At 43.1% G+C, this 22,853-nt stretch overlaps 3 protein-coding genes and 1 long non-coding RNA gene across 12 annotated transcripts in view; 2 read left to right on the top strand and 2 right to left on the bottom strand.

Annotated features, from left to right (window-relative positions):
• Window positions 1-5,960, top strand: part of LOC135369877 (uncharacterized) — a 13,221-nt gene extending 7,261 nt beyond the window's left edge. The window contains exons 2-3 of the long non-coding RNA XR_010415145.1: window positions 5,566-5,640; window positions 5,702-5,960. This is a non-coding gene — a long non-coding RNA (uncharacterized LOC135369877). The remainder of the gene's footprint in view (window positions 1-5,565; window positions 5,641-5,701) is intronic.
• Window positions 1-16,909, bottom strand: part of LOC135369871 (LIM domain kinase 1-like) — a 23,007-nt gene extending 6,098 nt beyond the window's left edge. For 5 of the 7 annotated variants that reach the window (XR_010415141.1, XR_010415143.1, XM_064603443.1 and 2 more), the window contains exons 1-12: window positions 9,837-9,914; window positions 9,636-9,732; window positions 6,587-6,722; window positions 6,408-6,517; window positions 5,294-5,458; window positions 4,282-4,375; window positions 3,529-3,770; window positions 3,287-3,437; window positions 2,421-2,699; window positions 1,974-2,039; window positions 1,116-1,358; window positions 352-506 (exon numbers count right to left, since the gene is read on the bottom strand). Coding sequence is in view for 5 of the 7 variants with exons in the window: in XM_064603443.1 (XP_064459513.1) it covers window positions 352-506; window positions 1,116-1,358; window positions 1,974-2,039; window positions 2,421-2,699; window positions 3,287-3,437; window positions 3,529-3,770; window positions 4,282-4,375; window positions 5,294-5,458; window positions 6,408-6,517; window positions 6,587-6,722; window positions 9,636-9,732; window positions 9,837-9,852 (1,754 nt within the window). In the remaining 2 variants the exon portion in view is untranslated. Of the gene's footprint in view, window positions 1-351; window positions 507-1,115; window positions 1,359-1,973; window positions 2,040-2,420; window positions 2,700-3,286; window positions 3,438-3,528; window positions 3,771-4,281; window positions 4,376-5,293; window positions 5,459-6,407; window positions 6,518-6,586; window positions 6,723-8,737; window positions 9,141-9,635; window positions 9,733-9,836; window positions 9,915-16,850 lie in introns of those variants that run through there. The other 2 variants (XM_064603447.1, XM_064603446.1) reach the window with 2 other exon arrangements.
• LOC135369874 (phosphorylase b kinase gamma catalytic chain, skeletal muscle/heart isoform-like) lies at window positions 9,984-16,748 on the top strand. 3 transcript variants are annotated; one of them, XM_064603450.1, is made up of 15 exons: window positions 9,984-10,140; window positions 10,416-10,543; window positions 10,675-10,847; window positions 10,930-10,984; window positions 11,119-11,184; window positions 11,275-11,347; window positions 11,415-11,505; window positions 11,603-11,693; window positions 11,780-11,809; window positions 11,908-12,031; window positions 12,914-12,994; window positions 13,235-13,258; window positions 13,793-13,834; window positions 14,706-14,822; window positions 15,917-16,748. In XM_064603450.1, the coding sequence occupies exons 2-15, from the start codon at window positions 10,449-10,451 to the stop codon at window positions 16,049-16,051; spliced, it is 1,197 nt and encodes a 398-aa protein (XP_064459520.1). In that variant the 5' UTR covers window positions 9,984-10,140; window positions 10,416-10,448; the 3' UTR covers window positions 16,052-16,748. The 3 variants fall into 3 exon arrangements, with proteins under 3 accessions (XP_064459520.1, XP_064459522.1, XP_064459521.1); XM_064603451.1 differs by lacking the exon at window positions 9,984-10,140 and adding an exon at window positions 10,153-10,331; XM_064603452.1 differs by lacking the exon at window positions 13,235-13,258.
• LOC135369870 (uncharacterized) lies at window positions 16,793-22,853 on the bottom strand. Its single transcript, XM_064603442.1, has 10 exons — window positions 22,708-22,853; window positions 22,341-22,473; window positions 22,097-22,279; window positions 21,934-22,032; window positions 21,767-21,870; window positions 21,046-21,121; window positions 19,198-20,976; window positions 18,405-18,478; window positions 18,147-18,342; window positions 16,793-16,961 (listed from the first exon to the last, which is right to left on the bottom strand). Exons 1-10 carry the CDS (start codon window positions 22,731-22,733, stop codon window positions 16,821-16,823), a joined length of 2,811 nt encoding a protein of 936 aa, XP_064459512.1. The 5' UTR covers window positions 22,734-22,853; the 3' UTR covers window positions 16,793-16,820.

Genomic DNA, 22,853 nt, shown 5'->3' with positions numbered 1-22,853 from the left:
GTGCCAGCTAAATTAATCCGTGCCCCATAAAGTTTGCGTGGCACACAGATTAATTTAGCTGGCACTCTGATTAAAATCGGCGGGAAAACCTGTAGCTAATGATGCATGAAACTGCGTTAAATGGATGCGGAAAGGTACGACTAAAACTAATTTAAAAGCATAGTCGCAATAAAAAGAATCTTGCACGGTGATGTTGACGAATGGTAAACTTTCAGGGTAAAAATAAAGGTTCCAAAGTTATGTCGCGAGTTAATCCGCCAACTGAGTTAATTAAAGGTAAATTAGTACCCTTAAAAGACTAGTATGTCCCTATCAAACAGGCAACTCGAAGATAAGACGGCAGAGACTTACCGTTTCTCGGGATCAATCTCGCAACAGAGAAAGGCAATCTTGTAGAATGACTCTGGACAATTTGCGCAAAACTTCTCCTTGAATAAAACTGTGTTGAGCCCGAAGTCGTTGCTCCTCGGCAAGTAGTCTGGGTCCGCTTGCACGCGGCCAATTATCTGGGTAAAAGGGCGTGAAAAGAAATGCTCAGCAATGACGGGGTGGTTTCCACGGTACAAATTTGTCATCAAGGGCTTTTGAAGCGGTTGAAAATATTGCTCAAAAAGTAACTCCTTAACTTAGAAAATTGGTCGGCGACTGTACTTCAACCCAGACCTACTAGATTATAGCGACCATGTCGTACGGGGGCCCCTTCCAGCGCTGCATTTGGAGGCTAGCGGTGGCGCCACTGATCGGCCCGGTTATTGCTTCAATTTCTACAGTACTGTGTACTTTAGCTTACCTTAGTATTTTTGTACAAGCGGTGTGTGACCCACGAGAGGTGCTTCCTTCTAAAGTAGATTATCACCATCATTCCACGCGTTTTCATAGGAACTGTCGCTGTCGTCTGCAACAGTAATCGTGCGTCTGCTTCTGCGCACTCAAAATTCAAATTTCCATCGTCCAATCACGATGCAGATCTCGTGGGCCGATGAGTAGCACAGAGTAGCGCCCTAGCAGATCGTGCGGACGGGCTCCTCACTGGGTTTGCCGATTATGACATGGTCGCTATAACTTAGTAGGTCCTGACTTCAATGCATGAAATCGAAACTATACTTCAAATTTACCTCGCACATGATAATCCCGAAGGAGAAGATGTCCACCTTCTCGTCGTACTTCTTGCCCTTCATCATTTCGGGAGCCATCCAGTACGGATTGCCCACCACAGTGTAACGCTTCTTGCGTTCGTGCTTCCGAGGCGTGGTTCGTTTCACTCCCGTCGCCGGAGAGAAGCGTCTCGCTGCGGAGTGAGTCGTCTGGTCGTTCATAATGCGTGCCAGACCAAAGTCAGCCACCACAGCAGTACGGTCCTGATTGGAGAATAGTGTACATGCTCGTAAATCTTGCGGTAAAAGCTTACCATTACAGTCCTTTACAACGAAACTCAGGGGACAGCAAAAAAAATTTGCAGTAAGGGTATTTTCGTTAAAAAGGATGTCCATTATTGGACGTATAGGGCTCCAGCGGGACCGCAAAAAAATTTGCTGTAGTGGTATTTTCGTTAAAAAGGTGTTCGCTATAAAGGAGTTTGACTGTATATTGGATCGGTTTTTGTCACATACATACTGACACAAAAAGCGTCGCTATGATTTTCGATCGAAAGGCGATCACTTCAAGCCAGGTGAATAAGCAGTGTAATCACGTTACTATTTGTACAGAAGCAGATACGTGTATATTTTGATGTTGCTTCTGTAAAGAAACTTTTCTGCTAGTTGATGAAAATTCTGAGGCACTTTGTCCATTAACGATGCAGCAGACAAACACAATACTAGTGCAGATACCACAGTGGTAGTACTGCGTGTTGACCTGCTTGTTTGAAATGAAAAACAAACAAGATTTTTCGCTGATTTCAGTAATGACTGTCTGTATGGCCAGTAATTCGTAACTCTGTGTGCAACGCAGTTTGTAGAAAAATTTCTGCTTACCTCTTTCACAAGGCAGTTGTGAGAATTGAGGTCCCTATGTATAATATTCATGGAATGTAGATAACACTGGAAAAATAAACATCACGACTTAGAAAGCCATAACAGTACAAATATTTAAGCCACCCCCCCCCCCCCCAAGATAATTTTTCTTCATATTAAAGGTACACCGCTTCCCCACTGCTTACAAATTGCTACATGACGTTCAACCGATGTCTAAGCAACATCTATCCAATGTCCCACTGCTATCAGACTGACTGTTTGCTTTCAGTGTCATTTAGACAGATGACTGTACATAAGTATGCACCTGCTCTAGTTGGAACCAGGACGTGAATATCACAAGGAGAGATGTCACAATGGTTAAAAGAATAAGGATGCCTTGAAAAGTTGATTAAACCAGTCGTCCGACAGAGATATTATACAACGTCGTGGGAACATCTTTTTCCGTACCATGCCTGCAGCGATGTCTCTCGCCAAATTGACTCGTTGTTCCCATGGCAACGGCTCTAAAGAATCATGAAGCAGGTCCCTTAACGAGCCGCCGCTCACGTATTCCGTCACTAGATGGAGCCGCTTGTCGCGGTAGAGCACACCAATGAAACGTAGAACGTTTTCGTGGTTTAATGACCTGAGCACTGCAACTTCTTTGAGAAAGTGCTTTTGAGCTTCGTCGTCGAGCCTGTGCAGCTCCTTGAGCACCATTACTTCTCCGGTTTCCTTGTGAGTGACCTGCGGAAGGGGGCCATGTTTGATATTACACATGCTGCAAGCTCTGCTGGTTCAGCACATTGTGCATCTTGCAAGAGCAGGTGGGGAGGTACTTGAAGAAACAGTGCGGGACCCAAGCAGCACAACATGTTGGCCCAATATTGGTCCAACATTGGGCCAACGTGTTGTGCTGCTTGGGGAGATGCCTTTGTTGGCCTCGCTTCTCCCTATGCCAATGCTTATATCTTGTACTGTCTTTCACTCACATTAACTATCTTCATACTCTCTGTGGTCAACACTATGCTGAATCTACTGCATCATCTTTGAGGCAAAGCCAAGCTCCATAACATTCTTCTTCAAATGTATTAAATATTGCATATTATTGTTTTCTACTAGCTATTCTCTCTTTCCTCCGTGATACTGTTCATAGCTAAAATATGTACATACATACAGAATGCTTTTCTGGAACACCAGTCAAGCTCATTACAAGAAATCTCAACCATATTTGCATAAATTAAAAGATCATTTGATCACTTCATCGACGTAACTTCATTCAAGTTCACTGCATTCCAGTCGGAATTATCGATCCCAGAATCCACATTTCTTACCAGATAAACTTGGCCAAAAAATCCCTTCCCGAGAAGCTTTCCCTGAACAAGGTCCGAGGCTCGAAAAATCCTCTGACTCTTTGGTTCGATGCGGAAGGATTTTGTACGGTTGAGGTCAAAAGAGGCCTGGCTGCTGCTTGTAGGAGGATCACTGTTAATGATAATGATAAAAAAAAAAAGTTATTGCTTATGTGTCGAGTTCACTCCTCACACACAAGACGTGCACGTGGAAGATGTGTTACCTGACTAGCATACGTGGTAAGGATGAGGAACGTTCCCGCACACCAGTTGATCGCTTGAGCTGCCTGGCCCGGCTGTTCGCGGGTCCGCTACCATCGTCCTTCTTTTTGTACCGGCGTTCTTTGTCACTCAACGCTTTCCTTCGTGATGGGAAAAGCAGCGGGCAGCGCGGAAGGGTGCTATTGGGGTCGTGCTCGATGGTCAGCTGCAGGACTTTGTTGGTCGACTTAATCAGATCTTCAATCTGCAAAAAAAGCAAAAGGTGACCGGGTCATCTGCTGACGCTATAAAATGGATTTGCCCCCCCTTTCAAGCAACGAGCTTGGAAAAATATATATAACATATAAAAAAAATTAAAAATATATAAATATATATATATAAAATACATAAATAAAAAACGAGCGATCGTTTTTTATGATACCCTTCTGTTCGAACGTGGTTGGGATGTTACCGTAAGAGCCTGTGCACACGGCAGCAATCTCCTTATTACCTTTGTCGTCTGTTGGGTTGCTGAACCCAAATAAGATAATCAACCACTAAATAAGAAATTTTACTCGGCAGTTTCACACAAATCTACTTCAAGACACGTCAATCCATAAAAATATAACACTGGTTACATAAAACTGTGAGAATGATTTCTCTAATTCCAGTACGACATTCTGTTCTTTTGAAGATGGCTTCGGTAGTACAATGGTTTTGAACTATCCCAAACTCAGCTCCAAGGTACCACTGTGCAACAAACAGTCTTTGGTTACCTCTTCTAAAGACTGGTGCTTCAAAGGCGTTCCGTTCACTTCGAGAATCTTGTCTCCAATGTGTAAAGCCATCAAGTCCGGGTTCATGTCGAGGCTGTTAAAAAAGACGCATTAAATTAAGCGAACAAAAGAGATTGTGCATAAATAGAGCCTAAAGTTTTCGGGAAATATTTTTTCTTAAAGATACGGGTGGTAAAAATTGGGTAACTAAACAGGTGCACTAAGTTCGTGCGGATTTGTGTGAAAAAAAAAAGCTTCCAGTATGCTAAATTCGGGGAGAAATCGAGGTCAGTTCCTCAAACTAACTGTGGTTGTTTGGTACAAACAGTGACGTAACTGCATCTGCTGCCAAACAAGTACGATAGTGCATTCCTACAGACATCCCAGTGAGGGCAATTTGCTGGGCAAAAATTGTGTTTCACCCTAAAGAGGCAACCTTCAATTCGGGGAAGAATCGGGGAAAACCCTAAGACTTCAGGCTCTATGCATAAAACAGCTACAACATAAATATAATGTGTACCACTGATTCAAATAAAGATATTTCGCTGATTTCAAAGCAGCAAGCACTTAAATTTGAGGGAGGCGGGTATATCATACTTAGGGTTCTTCGTTTTTGTGTTTTATGATTTTTCAAATTCGGGAGGGAAGAATCGGGTGCTATTTACACACGAGAATTCGGGGAGAAATCGGACGCTATAATCTCTGTTTGATATGTCACCGGGGAATTTTCGGGTGAAACGAAAGGCATATGAAACAAACCACTGCTGTGACACTTGGCTGAGAAACAATAATCTTTTATCTAAACCTGAAGACGAAAAGGAAGCGTCACTTGAGGATTTCATAGTGACTGGAATTCGGGGAGAAATCGGGTTTAACCCAAATTCGTCGGGGGTCAGTTCGGAGGGGGGTTAAAGTGAGGAACCCACTTCATACTGTATCTAAGGCACTACAATTCAATTTGCAGGATAAGTGCATTACATATCCGTTTCACAAGTCGCACAATGATACGTACTCTGCTATGTGAACCCCCGAATGAAGACTGCGTGAATCAGCGCTGAGCTTGATGCTTCGCGCACTGCTGCATCCCATGGGGATCTCCACCAACTGGATGCTGTGCGGTCCTTTTAGCTCAGACTTTTTGGACAGGGGCTGCATGTGGTGCTTGTAGCATGTCCCACTGGGAAGGAAAACATTTTTTTTTTGTTGTTGTTGTTCTAACAACCCGATAAAGTTGCACGCACAATAAAATATCGCGACGTTCTCAGCTTCATAAATTTCCCCCAGGAATTTCCGCAAGAAGACTTCATGCCACCAAAGTGATACGTATCCATCTGACGAATCCCACCTTAACAATGCACGGTGAGTATACGTTACGTGTTACGTCGTGCATTTCGATGTTGATTCGATCTGCTTTAATCAGGTTCTCCGGCAAAGTTAGAATGGCTACACAATCTGCGAGGGGCTTAAGGTGTCTGATTGGTGCTCAAAACAGCGAATCGAATCCTCCAACCACGTTTTTTTTTTTTGCTTTATAAAGATTGTGTCTCCAGAGTTCGCGGAAAGCCTGCTTGGCGCGCACCAAAACCACAGCATAAAGCTCCGACATTACAAGCTTAAAAGTGACACGGTTCGGCTTTTGATTGTTTCTTACTTTTTATGGAAGAAATTCAGACTCGAGAGCTTATGTATTTCCTTTGGTCGATGAACAACACGTTAAATAAATTACATTTAGGAAGAAGTATATGAGCATGTTTTCTCGTGAAAGTGAGCTATTATATCCAATTTGTTTTTCATTAAACAAATACATCAAATTCTGCTTCAAAGCACTTTTCGGTCGAAGTGTTTTTTTCCCTGGCTTTTAAAAAGCTTTTTTTTAAAGAAAGGATTGGAAAGAAGATTCGAGATTCGTGGATAGTTTGGTTTTTATAGCTCAACACAGGTGGTACATCTCTCTTTCGGATCATCTTTCAAAAATTATGTGTGCCTCTACACGAATGCAGCCTCTCTAGTTCCCTTCACACTGGATGTGCTTGTGAGAATGCAAACCCCCTGGGGTCTCATGGAACAGCAACTACATCTGAGATAGGAACCAATAATGCAAGCTCCATAAAGCACAATCAGCTCACCAGTAGAGCTTCGACCTTTCCACCAGGGCATAAGAATCGCCGTCACCGATGAACGCTCCACAACTCGTACAGCAGAAGCACTCTGGGTGAAACTTGTGTTCCCCTGCAACCTAAGAAACACAATGCGAAGCGAGATAAGGAAATACGGAAGCGCAAACAAGATCGTTGCAGACGACTACCATGACAGGCCCCGTGATGACGGCCGAGCAGTTCTGGCACGATTCACCGTACGTCGAGAGGTAGTCACCGCGGCAAAACAGCATGCCATCCTTTTCGAAGTACCAGTTGCTCAGGGATTTGTCGCACCTGGAGCACCTGAAAAAATGGCACGTTCGAGTTGCACATAATCCGTGCACGTTTCTGACTCCTCGTTCTTTATCGTTTGTAGGGATTCGAGATTCGGGAATCCGAATCCTAGTGCCCAAAACGGCGAATCGAATCTTTCGAATCCACCAACCACGTTTGTTCCTTTCTTTTTTCAAATTGGCGCCTCAGGGAGTCCGCCAAAAGCCTCACTGACCGACGGGTGTTTTCTTGTTTGAAAAAATTCAGGCAGGAACTATTACTTTACAAGTTTAAAAGTAATATGGTCTTGCTTTTGATTGTTGCTTGAGCCTTATGGAAATAGTTCAGGCTCGAGGATTTATGCATTTCTTGTAGTCAATGAACAATATGTTAAATTAACTATATGGGTATATTTTCTCCCGAAACTGAACTATTATGTTGTTGTTTTTTTTTCATTAAACAAATGTATCACATTCTGCTTCAAAACGCTTCTCAGTAGAAGTTTTTTTTTTCTTAGCTTTTCAAATTGTTTTTAAAGAAAGGATTCGAAAGATTCGAGATTCGTGGATTCCCAGAACCTTCCTTGGATTCGGATTTGCAAAATTCTGGATTCGTCCCATCTCTAATCGTTTGCGTTATATATGCAGTAACACGGTAACTGAATCAATGTTATGCACGTTCGTCCTATTGTCAAATATCGAAGTGGATATACTTTTCCACTAAAGAAAACTATGAACAATGACAGGATAAAATAACAAACAGCACAGACATCAGATAAAGAATTAATGTAGGTACGGTCAGCTACGAAGCTGCTAGCTCACTGAATCCTTTACTTTATTAGTTGGACTAGTATAACAGTCCGACTTGTTCATTACATATTACTAGACAAGTATCAAGTTCACAGGTGTTACCGGTATTTCTTGTCTTTCTGCTCGTTTTTCGACAACACAAAGGCTGAGCTGAGTCATACATGAGCAATCAAGCGAGGAAGCAATGCGCACAACACAAACGCGCTACACTCATTCTGATAGCACTTCCACGTGCGATATCAGGAAGGGGAGTCAGTTTCACGCGTTTAAAATAGCGGATATGGTGATAGCGCATCGTACTAGAATGGACAAAGAGTGCTGATGCTTTCAGTTCCACCGCTGCATAAAAATAACCTCTACCACATGATACTGATAATCATTTAATAATTTGATTGGCATAAACGTGTCACGATACCTCACCATAGCTTTACAGGACTTTGGGAGGGCGAAGGAATTAGGCGGCGCATAACTGCTATTGACTTTTCGTTGAATTTTTATTTACTTTTCTTTTTTATGCGTAATGATGGGAACCGGCTAGCCAGAAAGGTGAAATGAGCAGATGCCCTTTCTTTCTCATCTTTCCTCACCCAGCACCCACTTCTTGCAGCAATTTTCTGCCACTTATACCCCCTAACAGCCCGAAAAAGTACAACGTATGTAATATGCTCTCGCATTTTTCCTGGATGGATGCTTTTAGAGGATGCAGAAACAATGTAGCTCATCACCCAAAAGAAAATGGGCCACATTGTGTGAAGTGTGCTTTTGCTTGTGTTTTTTTTCTCTCTCCCTGGCCTTGATTCCCCCCCCCCTTTTTTTTAAATACGCCGAGTAGTGCTGTATATGAAGTGCAATTGCTCTACCGAGTAACTGTGCACAAAATCCTGCGTATCAATTCATAACAACTGCCCCTTCAAGTTCGTGCGGGATTTCTTTGCACAGGCAGTGGACACTTTCGCTCTCCGTGAGTGTTTGGACAATAAAACTACCTTAGTTCTATACGCCACATACTGATCACACTGGCACTGGAGAAAGAAAGAAAGGAAAAAAGAGAACTACAAACAGAACAGCATCAATTGCTGCCTTCTGTATAAGCCTCATCAAAACAACCTGCCCTTTCGTGGACTTTGTGCGAGTAATCATTTACGAGCACAACACACGAGCGACGTTTTCGCACACAGAAAAATCTCGAGCCAAACTATGCACGAAATGGCCTCGAAAAAGAGAGCCGCACATTACCTCATAAACGTGCGATAAAGTTGTATTATTGTTGGCCACATCCCCCGGCCGGTCTCTCCCCAGACTTCAGAAAATGACAACAGCGAATCGCAGCAGCACCTCCAGCGTCATCTGTGCTATGCCAGGAATCGCAGCTGCTTCGCATACTCGAATGAACACGCAATTCGTTTCAACGCAAGAGTGCCGAGACAGCATGCTTCTCCGGTTCCCGCACGTTCTTGTTTATCGAGCCGGACACGGACGAATGCACGAATCGATGAAAGAGATGATTCAGCATCTTATCAGCGACATGTCCACGATCACTTCAGCATACATCGTAACGCTACTGCGTCGTCATTCAGCGCAATGGGCACAGTCAACACGTTCCGATTGCTACCTTCCCGCCGAAATGAAGGAGATCGAAGACTGAGGTGGGCGTGTGGGAACTATTCAAGCGAAAACAAATCCGTCTTCTGCGTAAAAGCGCGGATGCCACAAAACGCAGGTTTGTGTTCCGCGTACATGCGTCGGATATTAATTAATTCGAAGTACCGAACGTCAACGCAAGCGTACGCTTAAAATAGAAAGGGAAAGGTATAGAGAGTATATATGGTAATAAGTCCGGAACCGTACCGTGTGATCAGCTTCTCAACCTGCTAGGATCCTTGTTTTGTAACGGGGATCAGTACTCAATACTGCGTGGCAGTCCTTGGATGTGTACTACATCCAACTCAAATGAGTCTGATGAGATAGTAGCGGTATTGAGGTCGAAAAGCGAGCCAGAAGCGAAATGCATAAGTAGCTGTCACGATCACTTTCACCAGGCAGCGAAAGTTGGAAGGACACAGTTTCTCAGCCTCAAGCTGGCATCCTGTCAGATACGCTGCCAGTCAAAATGTAGCGTCAAAACATATCTCACCTGAAGCAATCGGTATGCCACTCAGCGTGTAGAACTTGCACAAATTCATCGTCCTCAATCACGTTTAAACAGCTTGCGCATTTCACCGGGTTGTCGTCTGTTGATTTCAAAACAGTCCGTTATCCGATGTTAGTGAGCAGCGTTTAGCAGCAGCAGTTAGTAGAGCACAGCCGGTTAATTGAAGCAAATTTTTATATTAACCTGACACTTCCTCCATTTCCAAGCCATGCCTGTCAACAAACTACGCATGCGCGAACGTCATTGTAGGCGTCACGAGCGCGCGAGCGTCTCAGGCGTCATCGTACGTCATGGGCGTCACCCACGCCATCTGTGAATTCTCATCGCTCTCACTTGTTCCTCACGCTATGCACACGCTCGTTAGGGGGCATCAAGTTATGTACCCTCACCCCCCTCACCTGTACATATGCATCAGCAGAAAGGTTTTCCTCTGTGCGAACCTCGAAAACAGGATGATTCGGTTGTAACCCCTTTTGGAACATAGAAAGTAAGCACTCTTTCCACTCGATGCCTTCCACACATAGCCGTTTTGAAACTGGGCTACGCGTGATAATTTCGAGCTTGCACGGAAGACAGCCTGCGGTATCAAACTTATTCTGGACACAAATTAAAAGGCCTCCTTCTGTTCCATTGTTTTGGAGAGGGGTCAGTTAAAATACGACGTGCAAGGCTACGCATGTAAGAATAGCAACCAGAAAAAGGACGAAAACGAGACGGTATGGCGACCGTAAGATTTATTTTTTTGTTACTTCTCGTTTGCAGTCGTCTCTTTGTCACTAACAACGCGCACATGCCATGGTAAACCAACCTGTCCAAGAGGACGATCTTCCTGGGAAAGATGTTGCGAAAGAGTTTTACGCAAAATACGAGCCCAAGGACATCTTAGGAAGGTATGGTATAAGGCTTTATTATCACAAACATGCCATCGAACATGTGTGTGTGTGTCTGCCGTCGCTGTCAGTTTTGATTGCATTTGTTTAGTGTGTTAGGATTTAAATGTTGTGGTGTTTGTAATTTGCAGAGGGGTAAGCAGTACAGTGAGACGATGCATCAACAAGGAAACAGGGAAGGAATATGCGGCAAAAATTATCGACATAAGTGCTGACAATGAGGCAGGAGGTCCAACTAGCCTCTTAGTATCAACCCGACGAGAAATAGATATATTACGATTGGTCTCTGGTCATCCACATATAAGTGAGTTTGGAAACACAATTTTTTTTCTTTTCCTGCCCCGAAGTGCGTAAAAATCTAAAAGGCTGATATCTCTGCATTTCAGTTGAGCTGCGTGATGTGTTTGAATCTACAACTTTTATTTTCTTGGTCTTAGAATTGTAAGTATTGTATATGTGCATGAAGCTGGATAATTTTTTTTATACCTTGTATCGCATGATCAGTATCGGTTCTTATACAAATTGGGCAATTAAATTAATAGAAGCGTTTAATGTGTGGCCAATGTTCCTTTCAGATGCAAGAACGGAGAACTCTTTGACTACCTGACAAGTGTTGTTGCCCTCTCGGAAAAGAAAACAAAGTAGGTAGAATAGCATTCCGGTTCTGTAAACCTACCTGTAGCACTTTGTGTTACATAGTTAAAATGTGTTTTTGTTTGTCTGTTCTGTAGGAGTATTATGAAACAGCTATTTGAGGCGGTAGCTGAAATACATTCTAAAAACATAGTTCATCGTGACCTGAAGGTACAGCCGTGTGCATCCGAACACTACAAAGTTTGACATATTTGTAACATCCGTAATTTCTGTGTAGCCTGAAAATATACTCCTAGATGACAACTACAACATTAAGCTGACTGACTTTGGATTTGCTATACGGCTCAAGGAAGGAGAAACGCTTAGTGGTAAGAACTCACAAAATATACAGCAGATCATTAAAAAAAAAACATTACTAATGTTGAATTCTACTCAAGTTATGACATTTGCTATATTCCCTTCAAGAACTGTGTGGCACTCCCGGTTACCTGGCACCCGAACTGCTCAAAGCGTCAATGTACGAGGGTGCGCCTGGTTACGGCAGGCAGGTAGACATGTGCGTAACTCCAACCTCCTCTTTATCTTATCTGCGAGTCCTTGCATTTTTTTCCAAAATAATCTTATCTGCATTGCCTTTTACAGATGGGCCTGCGGAGTAATTATGTACACACTGTAAGCGGTGGCCTTGTTATTTTTCCTGTTTGTTTTGCCAAGGCCAATGGGTCTGTGGAACAAAGCGAGCATTGCTTTTTTTTTTTTTCCCCGTTTAGGCTCGTTGGATTCCCGCCGTTCTGGCATCGGAAGCAGATGGTGATGCTGAGGAACATCATGGAGGGGAAGTACGAATTTTGTAGCCCCGAGTGGGACGACATCACAGAGGCCCCCAAGGATCTCGTGAGAATTTATTTATTTTTTTGCACGCGCGCGAGCAAATCACCCCCGCAGATTACACAAGCACAGAAAGTGCTTCGGTCATTCACTCAACAGGTGCATAAGTATAGCAGATTTTCAATTTTTAAAATTGCGACCGCGCGCCCCGGTGGCAATGTCCGCAACTAGCCACCCGAGCCGCTTTGACATCGTTATGGTACGGCCCGTAGCTGGTTTGGAGAAACCGCTTCTGCTACGCAGGGGGAGAAACGGGGGCGAAAAAAACTCGTAAAGCACCGACCCCGATTGGAGTGCAGCCGTAACTGTATTGTAACCGTAACGACATCACCAGTGACATTTTCCCTCCTCGTTTCACCCTGCAGAGCGGGAATGGGCAGGTGCGTTTTTTTTTGTTTTTTTTTTTATGAAAAATAATGCATACAGATAATTTTTTGTGTTAGTTGTTAAGTCCTTCATGATTAGGGCCTGACTTTTTCGGGTTTTATTTTTGGCCAAATTCGGGGGGTAAATATCGGGTGATATTTTTCGTTCGAAAATTCGGGTGTATTCGGGTTAAATCCCGTTACGGCATATTCTGTCGTCAGGAATTCGGGTGTATTCGGGTGATTTTATTTTTTTTAAATAAAAGTTTGTCTTAACATGGAACTAATGTTTAGCAATGTTTTCAAACTTTATTTTAATGCACGCTTATGAGTGTTTCACATGACCCGGATGTTTTCTGGTAGACTCGGGTTAAACCCGAATTTTACAGATTTCGTTCGGGGGGTAAATATCGGGGCGGATACGGGTTTAACCCTAAAAAGTCAGGCCCTATTCATAATGCGTCAGAAACAGAGAAACTCTAGATTTTGTTCCGCTAATAACAGGCTGCGTTTATAATTTCAGATTAGGCGACTGCTTGTGGTGGATCCCAAAAAGAGGATCGATGCTAAAACTGCCTTGGAGCACCAGTTCTTTCAGGCTGTGGTATGTTTCTGTTTAGATGGTGTGTTGTTTTAAAAGCTCATACAGAAGGGAAAATACAGGAAAGAAAGACGACACACATACATACAACAGCACATTTAGTGACAGCTCTGTCCCTTCACTACAAACACTCTGTGGCATTCTTACTGTCCGAGCATTGAGAGAAGTGAAAGTTTTAAAGAAAAGCAGGAGGATATTTCTTCGCAGAGCTAACATCACTCTTTTGGTTTGTCGTTCCTCTAGAAACGCACTGCCGTTCATGAAGCCGTGAGTAATGGGACATAGCCCCCCCATCTTAGAATGCACTTGCTGATAAGAGATTAACATCTAACCACCGTAGCTAGTCCTAGTTTGGTATTATGAACTAACCACATGTATAGTCTGTGAGCACTTGTAGAGTTATGTAGTGGTGCTAACGTGCATATCGTACAGGCTTTGCTTCTCTTTTTTGGGGCTCATTCTTTGTTGTACTTATTGTCTTGAACTGGTGTGTGTCATTTCTTTTTGTACTTTTGTAAAAATAGCACTGGCTCAAGTCGTGAAGAATGGGCTCTCCGGAAACGTAGCGTGCACACAAAGAAAGTGACCTTGCTTAAGCATTTTTAGGATCCAGCAACCCTTTGTAATGCAGAGACAAAAATACTGATAACCCTTCCTGCGTCATTTGCATTAACTTCAGTCTAACAGCGTGACGTTCCACTTTGTGTGCACCTTTTAACTAACAGGACTGACCCTTGAATGTCATTTTAAACTGCGTGCGGTGTTGCGAATTACTGTTCCGTTCTGTTCTCATTTCTACAGGTCACCACAGGGAGGAAGTTTGAAGCCAAGAAGACATTCAGGGTATGAAATTTAAGTGTTTACTGCTAAAATCAGGGATCGGAATTTTTTATTTTTGTTTGGTTCGGGTTCAGCTCCACAGCAGCGCGAAATATTGATTCGAACCGGTTTAAACCGGTTCAGGATAGTGAATTTTTCGAGCAGATTGCCATGGGTTAAAAGCAAGCACATCCTTACAATTTTCAAATAACACAAACATAAGTTTCATCGTTAATTTCTTAGGCAAATTGAGGCTTTGTATGTATTTGTCCCTTCTATGTTGTTCGAGCCTCAGAACATCACTTCTTTCATGTTCACCTTTCATGCTTTTGTTGTTGGTTTTGTTGTTGTTGTTGTTGACTGATTAGACTAATTTCCACTCAAACAATATTAAACTAAAGGCTCCTGGAAGCTTCAAACCTATAACAGTTTCCTAAGTATGGGCTGTCCTCGTAACAAGTCACTTTCTTTGCTGGCTTACTCGGCTATGAAATAGCTAAGGGGTGCTCTGTAACAGACTAGGCGGAGAACGTAAGTCTTGGTACTAAAAGCAGTATTAGCTGACACGAATTTGATGTACTAGCACATTATATGAGTAGGAAAGCGTTTGAAAAATTAGCGCACGCAAAAATAAAGGCCGAGGTTATGATGCTGTGGTATTTTGGTCAGCAAACGTCGACAAAAGTAGCCCAAGCCTTTTATCTGTACGATAAGCAAGGTATGAACCGTTCCCAGCTACAAGAGAGCTCGAACTGATAAGGTGATATATTAAGCAGCTTCACTGGAAGAGCTGTCTCGTTATTTCACATCCACATAATGCACGTAGCGTTTTGATTAGCAATTAGTGCATAGGGAACGCGCTAATGCTCCTGTAAATTTCCATTGCACCACGCAGTTTGGAATCCTGTGTGTCCGAGCCTTGATACGAATCAGGAGGCTGAAGTACACGCCAGAACCCCTCTCGCTAGAAATAGCCCGCACCGACCCGTACCGTATCAAGACTCTACGCAAGGTGCGTACGCCCCTCTACACTTAGACTTTGATGAAGAGTTTTGGGTCAGTTGATACAAAGTTTGATTGGCTCAGAGAGCCTTGGCAGCTCCTCCGTGCAGTAGATGTTTACAACTACTCTATTTTGCTGACTATGATTGGGGTGTTTCAGTGCATAGTCCTCCGTAAATTTGAGTGTCTGCCAGATAAAAATCTATGTGCATCTATGCAAAGCTGTAGGCGTCTGCTGTGCTCATGGTGTTTCTAGATTGAAAGAGAAAAATTCTATGCTGCTTGCAGATTAGATTGTAGAGTATTCATTTCGTGTGCATGCAAAGTGTTTGAAACTTAAAACAAGTGTGCCCAGCTTTTAAAAATATGTGAGATGGGACGAATCCAGAATCTTACGATTCTGAATCCGAATTCGAATCCGAATCCAGGGGAGGTTCTGCGAATCTCGAATCTTTCGAGTCGTTTCCTTAAAAGGAGTTTGAAAAGCCAGAAAAAAAACTTCTACTGAAAAGTGTTCCGAAGCAGAGTATGATACATTCGTTTAATGAAAAAAATAATAGTGCAGTTTCGGGAAGAAATATACCCGTATAGTACTTCTTCTTAAGCGTAATCTATTTAACATGTTGGTCATCGACTACAAGAAATGCATAAATTCTCGAGTCCGAATTATTTCCATAAGGCTAAGCAACTATCAAAAACAAAACCATGTTACTTTTAAACTTGTAAGGTAACAGTTCCTGCCCGAACTCTTTCGGTCCAGAGCAATGTAAACAAACAAACAAGAAAACACCAGTTGGTCAATGAGGCTTTCGGCAGACTCTGGGGACGCCATTTTGAAAAAGAAACAAACAAACAAACGTGGTTGGTGGATTCGAAAGATTCCATTCGCCATCTTGGGCATTGGGATTCGGATTCAGACAAACGTGGTTGGTGGATTCAAAAGATTCCATTCGCCATCTTGGGCACTCGGATTCGGATTCGCGGATTTGATTGGCACATCCCCAAAAATATGCATTGTAGCAAATTCTTTGCTTCCAGGAAATGTAATTTTCTATTCTAGAGCTATTTTGCATAACAGCGGCACTTCCTCCATTTTTCTTGTAGGTGATCGACGCTTGTGCCTTTAGAGTTTATCATCACTGGGTGAAGAAAGGTGAAGTTCAAAACAGGGCCGCCCTCTTTGAGAATCGTCCAAAGGTTGAACTACGGCAGCTTTACGAAGAAGGCAGAGTCATGTGACCCTGTCACGTGCGGATCTCATTGTTCTTGTCGTATCATACCATCACCACAGATCATGCCTAGCTTTTTCAAAGAGTGTTCCATAAAAGTAGGACTTGACTCGTCTGTGTGCTCAGCATGACTTGGCACTCATCTTTTCCGGACAAAGCACTTAATTTTTGTTCTACGCTAATAGCGAAGAAAAAAGACAAATAGTGCACGAGGTTGTGTATTGCCTAGCATAGTTCCTTTTCAGTGCAATGTAGATTTTTTTAGTTCTTGTTGTGTTGTTACTAAGCCTAAACAATTAAAAATATGCAAAGCAGCTTTTTCTTTTTTTGGATGGAGGGAGGGGGAAATGCTTCTAAGATATGAAACTTTTAGTTGTAGAAAGTAACTACTTCAATGCCCCTACAATGATGGTGCAGTTTCCCACTTCTCCTCCAATCCAATACGAGTTTTATTATAGTTTTTACCATATGTTTACAAAGCTGCAAAGGTGCTGTCTGGAGGACTGTTCTATTTATTCCTAATTTATCGCAAGGGCCGAAGTCATCGAGCTGCTTGTAAATAAATGCTTAGCCAGTCTAGTCTTTGTCTTTCCACTGCCTAACAACGTGCGCTGTCGCAGTATGTTACCCAATTATACTGGAATTTGAAGCATTTTTATACTGCAACAAAAATGAAAGATGCAGAAAATAAAACTTGTTGAGAATCAGAGAGAGAAAGAGAGAGTATTCATGCAGCAGAAGCACAACAACATGACAGGAAACATAAATTATGATATATTTCAGAAGACTTGGGTAGATGCACTATTTACCAGCACAACCCCGTCCTTGTCCTTGACGCGCACTCGTCCGTTGGTGTACCTTGTCACCTGCTTTCCGTCGGCGTAAACCGTCTTGACTGTTCCGTTGGGGTAATAACGACTCTACGGAGAACAAAAAACAAATGTCTGAGCTGATTGCAGCGGAGAACGTGCTTATACATACAATGAAATATTTGACCTGCCTAGTTAATTGTTAGTTTCAGAAATGTAAAATTGTGAAGTAGAGCGAAATGGCACAATTTTAATCTCAGCTGCAACAAATAGTAGAAACCAAATTTGAATACTTGTTCCTGCAGCGTTCAATGTATCTGAACCGTTTATCTTACAGTAAAAGCGCTAAAGCTAACGGACAGACACTACGATCAGAAAAAGGACAAATACAACAGAGTGCGCTGTTGGATCCGTCCTTTTCCTGGTCTTTGTGTCCGTCCATTAGTTTGAGCGCTTTTATCCCAAGATAAACCGACAGGCCCAAAGAAACGTGCTATTAAATTTGAACCGGTCTGCACTTTGAGCACAAATTTTTGCAATTTAATTTGTTGATGCGGGAATAATGAATTTCATCCTTCGAAATATTTTTTCAAGCCAGTATGTACCTGTTTCGTCTCAGTATTATGATTCCAGATTGATGTTCTGAGGGGCAGTTATAAAAATAGTGCTCTCTTATTTGTGTCATACTGTATAAGTTTCAGAATGAAAAATTTAGTGAAGAAAAGCTAATATTCGCAGCAGCAGGAACAAGTACAGATTTATTTAGTACGGATTTATGGATTGCTCGTATATCAGGCATCCTTCCTGTTCTTTTCCAACTCTATGTAAAAGCATGTGAGCACAGGCAGAGAGAGTTTTCAATCTGCCGGAGGGGGCCAAGGCACACCCCCCCCCCCCCCCCCCCCCCCCCCGATACAGAGAAGTCGTGCAAGGAGGTATAAGCAATTCCGTGTTGTGACGTTATGAGATGAACATTTACAGGATTTTCATCATCACACGCATGCAATACGCGGTCGATTCTTAGGATATCCCTCGAAACTTTCATCTTGAGTGTCAGCTGGGTAAACTTCCCAGAGGGGGCCTGGCCCCCCTTAGGAAAGTTCCGGGCGGGCTCAGGCCCCCAAGCCTCCCCCCCGCAGTCGGCACCTATGCTTGTGAGTAATGTTCGGCATCAATGCATGAATCCCGTTCGCATGGATGTTGACTAGACATCAGTCGAATGTCAAGCAAATAGTTGCCATAGGATAAATATGGCAGTTTTGAATGAATCTCATTCACTGTTATTTCAGCACCTACCCTGTAGAACTCGGCGCGTACTTCTCTTTGACCATTCGGGTACTCGACGGTCTCTGTTCCATCCACCATTTTCCTCGCAACAACTCCGTCGGGCATCCTACGGACTTCCTCTCCGGATGCATAGATGTTGCGCAGTGTTCCGTCCGGATAAGTGACTTCGATGTCACCGTTCTTGTGGTGCATTTCAACTTGCCCGCTAAAAAATATTTGGAAATTTTTAGGAGGAAATCTCAAAATCACATTTCTCCTCCAACTTACTTTGCAAATTTGATCTCCTTGTCTCCGCATGGGAAGATGGTGTGTGCCGTTCCACTCTTGCCATATCTGTAGACCTATTAATAGTACAAGTAGAGCTATTGCTGATCTCTATCCTAATTTAATTTTTGCACGGTCATGCACAATCGACCCGATTTATAGTTACTCACAAAGAACCCTCAATTACGGCTCCAACTAGGGAACACGAACAGTCTCTGTGTCTCTGTTCGTGCCAATCTTGGCCCAATATTGGCCTAATATTGGCAATGTCGGCCCAATATTGGACCAACATTGGGCCAGTATTGCCAATATTGGTCCAATATTGGCACAAGATGTTGTGCTGCTTGGGTACAGCTCACTCGCGGATAGTTACGCAGGCATCCACGCGTTCTGTGGTGACGAGAGGTCGCATCCACGTTTTATCAGCGCGGATTTGAAAACATTCGATTTCCATCCCACAAATCAAGATGTCACATGGATGGGTGGATATAACCCTCGCAATAAAACATCTCATCTCAACATCTAAAACATCTCAACATCGTGAAAACATCTTAAAGGAGCAGTGAGATGACATATAACATGGCTCATCTGTCACACTGACTATCAGGAGTCACCACACAAAATATAAGTAAAGTGCGAAACAAAGCTAAGTAAATAGTACTGTAAGTACGTATCGTATTTCTTGCACCAATTTCAAAAACAAGAAAATATCTGCAGGCATATGTTCCAGCTTGCCCAACGTACAAGGTTAGAACAACAAACCAGAAAAAAAAGAAAAAGAGTTTCCGGGGCTTACCACTTTTCCATCAGGATGGAGGTCCTTCTGATCGCCGTTTTGAAACTTGTACACGATGACCTGAGTGAACGGATCGATCTCTTTAGAAACAACCGTCAGAAACATCTTCTGCCCGGAGGAATCCAGTGCCCAGGTACGGCTCGCGCTTCTCACTGGACTAGGGCCCTGGTTGGTTGAGGTACCGGTGCACTGGAGCTGCATCGATCTAGACTTGCGGGCTTCCGTTTGTGCTTGCGCGTTCGTTGTCGTGTTGATGTGGGAGTATTTCTTAATCAATGAAGTGGCCTTCACCAATCCTGCCTCCACTCCATTTGGACCGAATCTTCCGTTCACGGACGATTCAAACTTGTTTAAGATATCTTTTAAACATTCCGACGTTCCTGCAGAGTGGCTGCTATTCCGTCGTTCCACTACTGTAATGTTTGGAGTCGGAGTAGGGTCTGGATCTGCAGGAATTTCGAGGATCCCACACTCCGCTTTTATATTCTTTATTAGCTCCTCCGTTGATAGTGGTCCATGCATGTGTGCGTCTACGACACCGTCGGAGTTTGATTTCGACAGAATTTCTGCGTTCCTTTCCGTGGTGACCCGTACGTTAGTGCTCACAACTTCACCGGATTTATTCGAAGCGTCCAGAAAATTAAGCTGGCTTCTTTGTGCAGTCGGAGGTCTAGACGATACGAGCTCTTTCGTGACTACACCGTCACCTAAACATAACCTGGGGATTGAAAGATAACTTGAACTTGGTTTCCGATTATCAACGCTCAATGCACTGGATGAATTTCGGATGGCACTGCTCTTCTTTACAAGTTCCTTGGACGGCTTGCTGCAGACAGAGTTTAGCGATACTTTGCCACGCGTGCAACGTTCAACGCTGTCGCTGAACGTTTCAACCACACTGGACGCCTCTTGAGTGCACTCGGATACCTCTGGTTCAAGATGATGAGCATTATATTCATGAGCACTAACTTCACCATGGCTTGTTTCACTAATGACAAAGCTGCTATCTGGCAAAGTATATTGCGTCGCGGATAACGGAACCGTTTGTATAGGAACCACAGCATTTTGTTCAGTCGGTTCAAACTCGACACATTTGCTGGGTGTACCAACGTCACTGTTGTCACATAACGTTTGAACACGTTGTAGTACATTGTCCTGAAAAAGCTTTGACTGTATTCTTGATACAGACTCCAGCAATGGACTGCTGGAACACTTTGGAGGAGAAGTCTTACTTAGAGACTCGTCGACGTTGAACCGTGCGACCAAAGTCGCTGATATAACGATGGAGGACTCCGACGTGTCTCCGTTGTACTGCGTTGATGATTTCAACGAGGGATTACATCTCGATTGTTCCAGTGAGTTGTGAACATGGCTCTCGGAGCTTTCGACGCTTACCATCATTATTTCTTTCTTCAACCTCGATTCCGATAGCGTATCGCTGCTCCGAGAGAGTCCGTTGGAGAGACGGCATTCCGGCTGGAGCTCGGAATTCGTAAGCTGAAACCTCGTTGAACTAAAATTTGATATTCTCTGCGCCGTTGCGCAGTCCCCCTTGTATGCCACGAGCGGGCTCTCCGCATTAAAGCCCTGCTTAATTTCCGACATCTTTTCAATCTTCTCCAGCAGCTGGAGTCTCTGTTCTTCCAACTGCTTGACCATAGCCTTGAGAGAGTCTCTCTCCTTTTCTGAGAGTTCCAGTTTCTTCCTGAGGCGATTGTTTTCGCTGTTGCTCTGTTTCAGCTTTTTTTGCAGCTGGGCGATCGCCTCCGTATCTGCATGCTGACGTCAGAGAAGAAAAGAACGTCGACGGTAAGCACGGTTTTACCACTTTTGAGATAAGTCACTCGCCTTCTCATTAGCCTTTGGTGCTTGCCTCTCTATTGTGGCAGGAACGCGTTGACGCTCTCGAATTTTCTTTTGCATCCTGTAAAAAGAGCAGGCATATATTTGTGAAAAAAAAAAAAAAAAAGCCCAAGGGTGCAAGATGACACAAAACATTCCTTGTTCCAAATCGCTGAGCACTATGTTTGATAGGGATGTTTAAATTTTTTTTTGTTCATGCTTTTTGTTCATGTTCATTCTGGTTTCACCTTTGTTTTATTTTTGTTCATTTTGTTCATGCTAATTTTGTTTTATGTTTGTTCATTTGTTCATGTTCAAGTTCATTTTGCTCATGTTAATTTTGTTCAAATTTTTGTTCATGCTTTTGTAGAAGGGTGTTCCAAATGTACCATGAAGCAGTAACAGATTTTTTTATGATAATGTGTGGGGTCTTTTATAGCAATAGGTGATACTCTACCCCATTACTAGCAGTAATTTGGTGAAAATACTATAATGACAAGCTTCCTAAGGAGGACTGAAGTTCCTACAATGTCCAGAACGGTGAGCAGTGCTTTTAAGGTATTGTATTGATGATCGGGACCACGGACCAAGAAATTCTGTCGTAGTGTGAGAAAGAGTGTGTCTCGATGGTCTAAGAACACTCTGCGGTGCTAGTACACTCCAAGCCACCAAAAGTGAGAGAGCCTTTTATAGTTGCAGATTCACATCTGCAAGGTGCCACATATACCTAATTTTGCGTTTTCCTTCCTCAATTTCAGCTTCCAACTTTTTCTTCTCCTCTTGCCTGTATGCTTCAAATTCTTCACGCTCAGTCTGTAGTTTGTTCAGCATCTGTAATGCATAGAAAGAAGATTAAAATGTAAAATAACCTAAGCTAATCAAAGCCACTTTTACCTGTTTGTATTCCTGCTGAAGCACCTTCAGGTGGCTGTTTTGAGATTCATATAACTTCATTTCATTTTGCAAAGCTTCAATCTTCTCAGATACCTGGGTCTGAAACATTTCCATTGCAATTCAGACTTCACTTACTCGATGATGTTAAGTGTTTTCAACTCACCAAAAGATTTTCGCACAATGCAACGTTGACGTTACCCGTTGTGCTGCTTTGAGCTTCGCTGACTTCAGCTGTACGTGAATGCCTGGCAGTTTTTAAACACTCAGAAACCACGTGCTCCACAGCATTGTTACAGGGAAAGATGCACACGTTAATTCCAGTTCCACTGCTACTTTTCACTTGTACCTGAAATTTAGATCATATGGTAGTTATGCGTTTGTGTCCGTTGGCGAAAACTCCAGCATACCTCGCCTTCGGGGAAATCGCCGGCCACCTCTTGTTCTGAGTTGAGATCGGACTGCTCCGTCAGGCGCTTTGTTCTAATACTTTGTAGCATTTTGCGCAAGTCGCTGCGTGTCATGTTGCGATCTGCAATTTTACTTCAGAACCAAAGGCAGTAACGTTTAGTATTTGGATTGTAAGGACAGCAAGCGACCGCATCAGAAACGCAAAACGTGCATTTCTGCAATCACTTCCAGAACTGGTCGCAATAGCAGAGAAACACGCTTGCTGCTTCACTTATTTATTGATCGTACAGTCTCGTTACTGAAGGGTCACAAGCTATTCACATTACTGTGTAACAGCAACTTGTATAAGTGTTACAGAGTGCTCACCGGGGAATTCTAGGTTTTCTGTGCATCGTGGAGGAAAGTGGAAGCTAAAATTTCAAGAAGAAAAACGTAACGTTGCAACTAACGCTAATTTCTTCTAGCCGAATCACCCGCCCGCTCTCGAGCGCTTTACTCATTGGCTTGGCTTG

Source organism: Ornithodoros turicata, chromosome 10, assembly GCF_037126465.1.
Source record: "Ornithodoros turicata isolate Travis chromosome 10, ASM3712646v1, whole genome shotgun sequence".
NCBI lineage: Eukaryota > Metazoa > Arthropoda > Arachnida > Ixodida > Argasidae > Ornithodoros > Ornithodoros turicata.
Note: the sequence above shows the minus strand (reverse complement) of the source record. Positions and strands in the feature narration are given on the sequence as shown.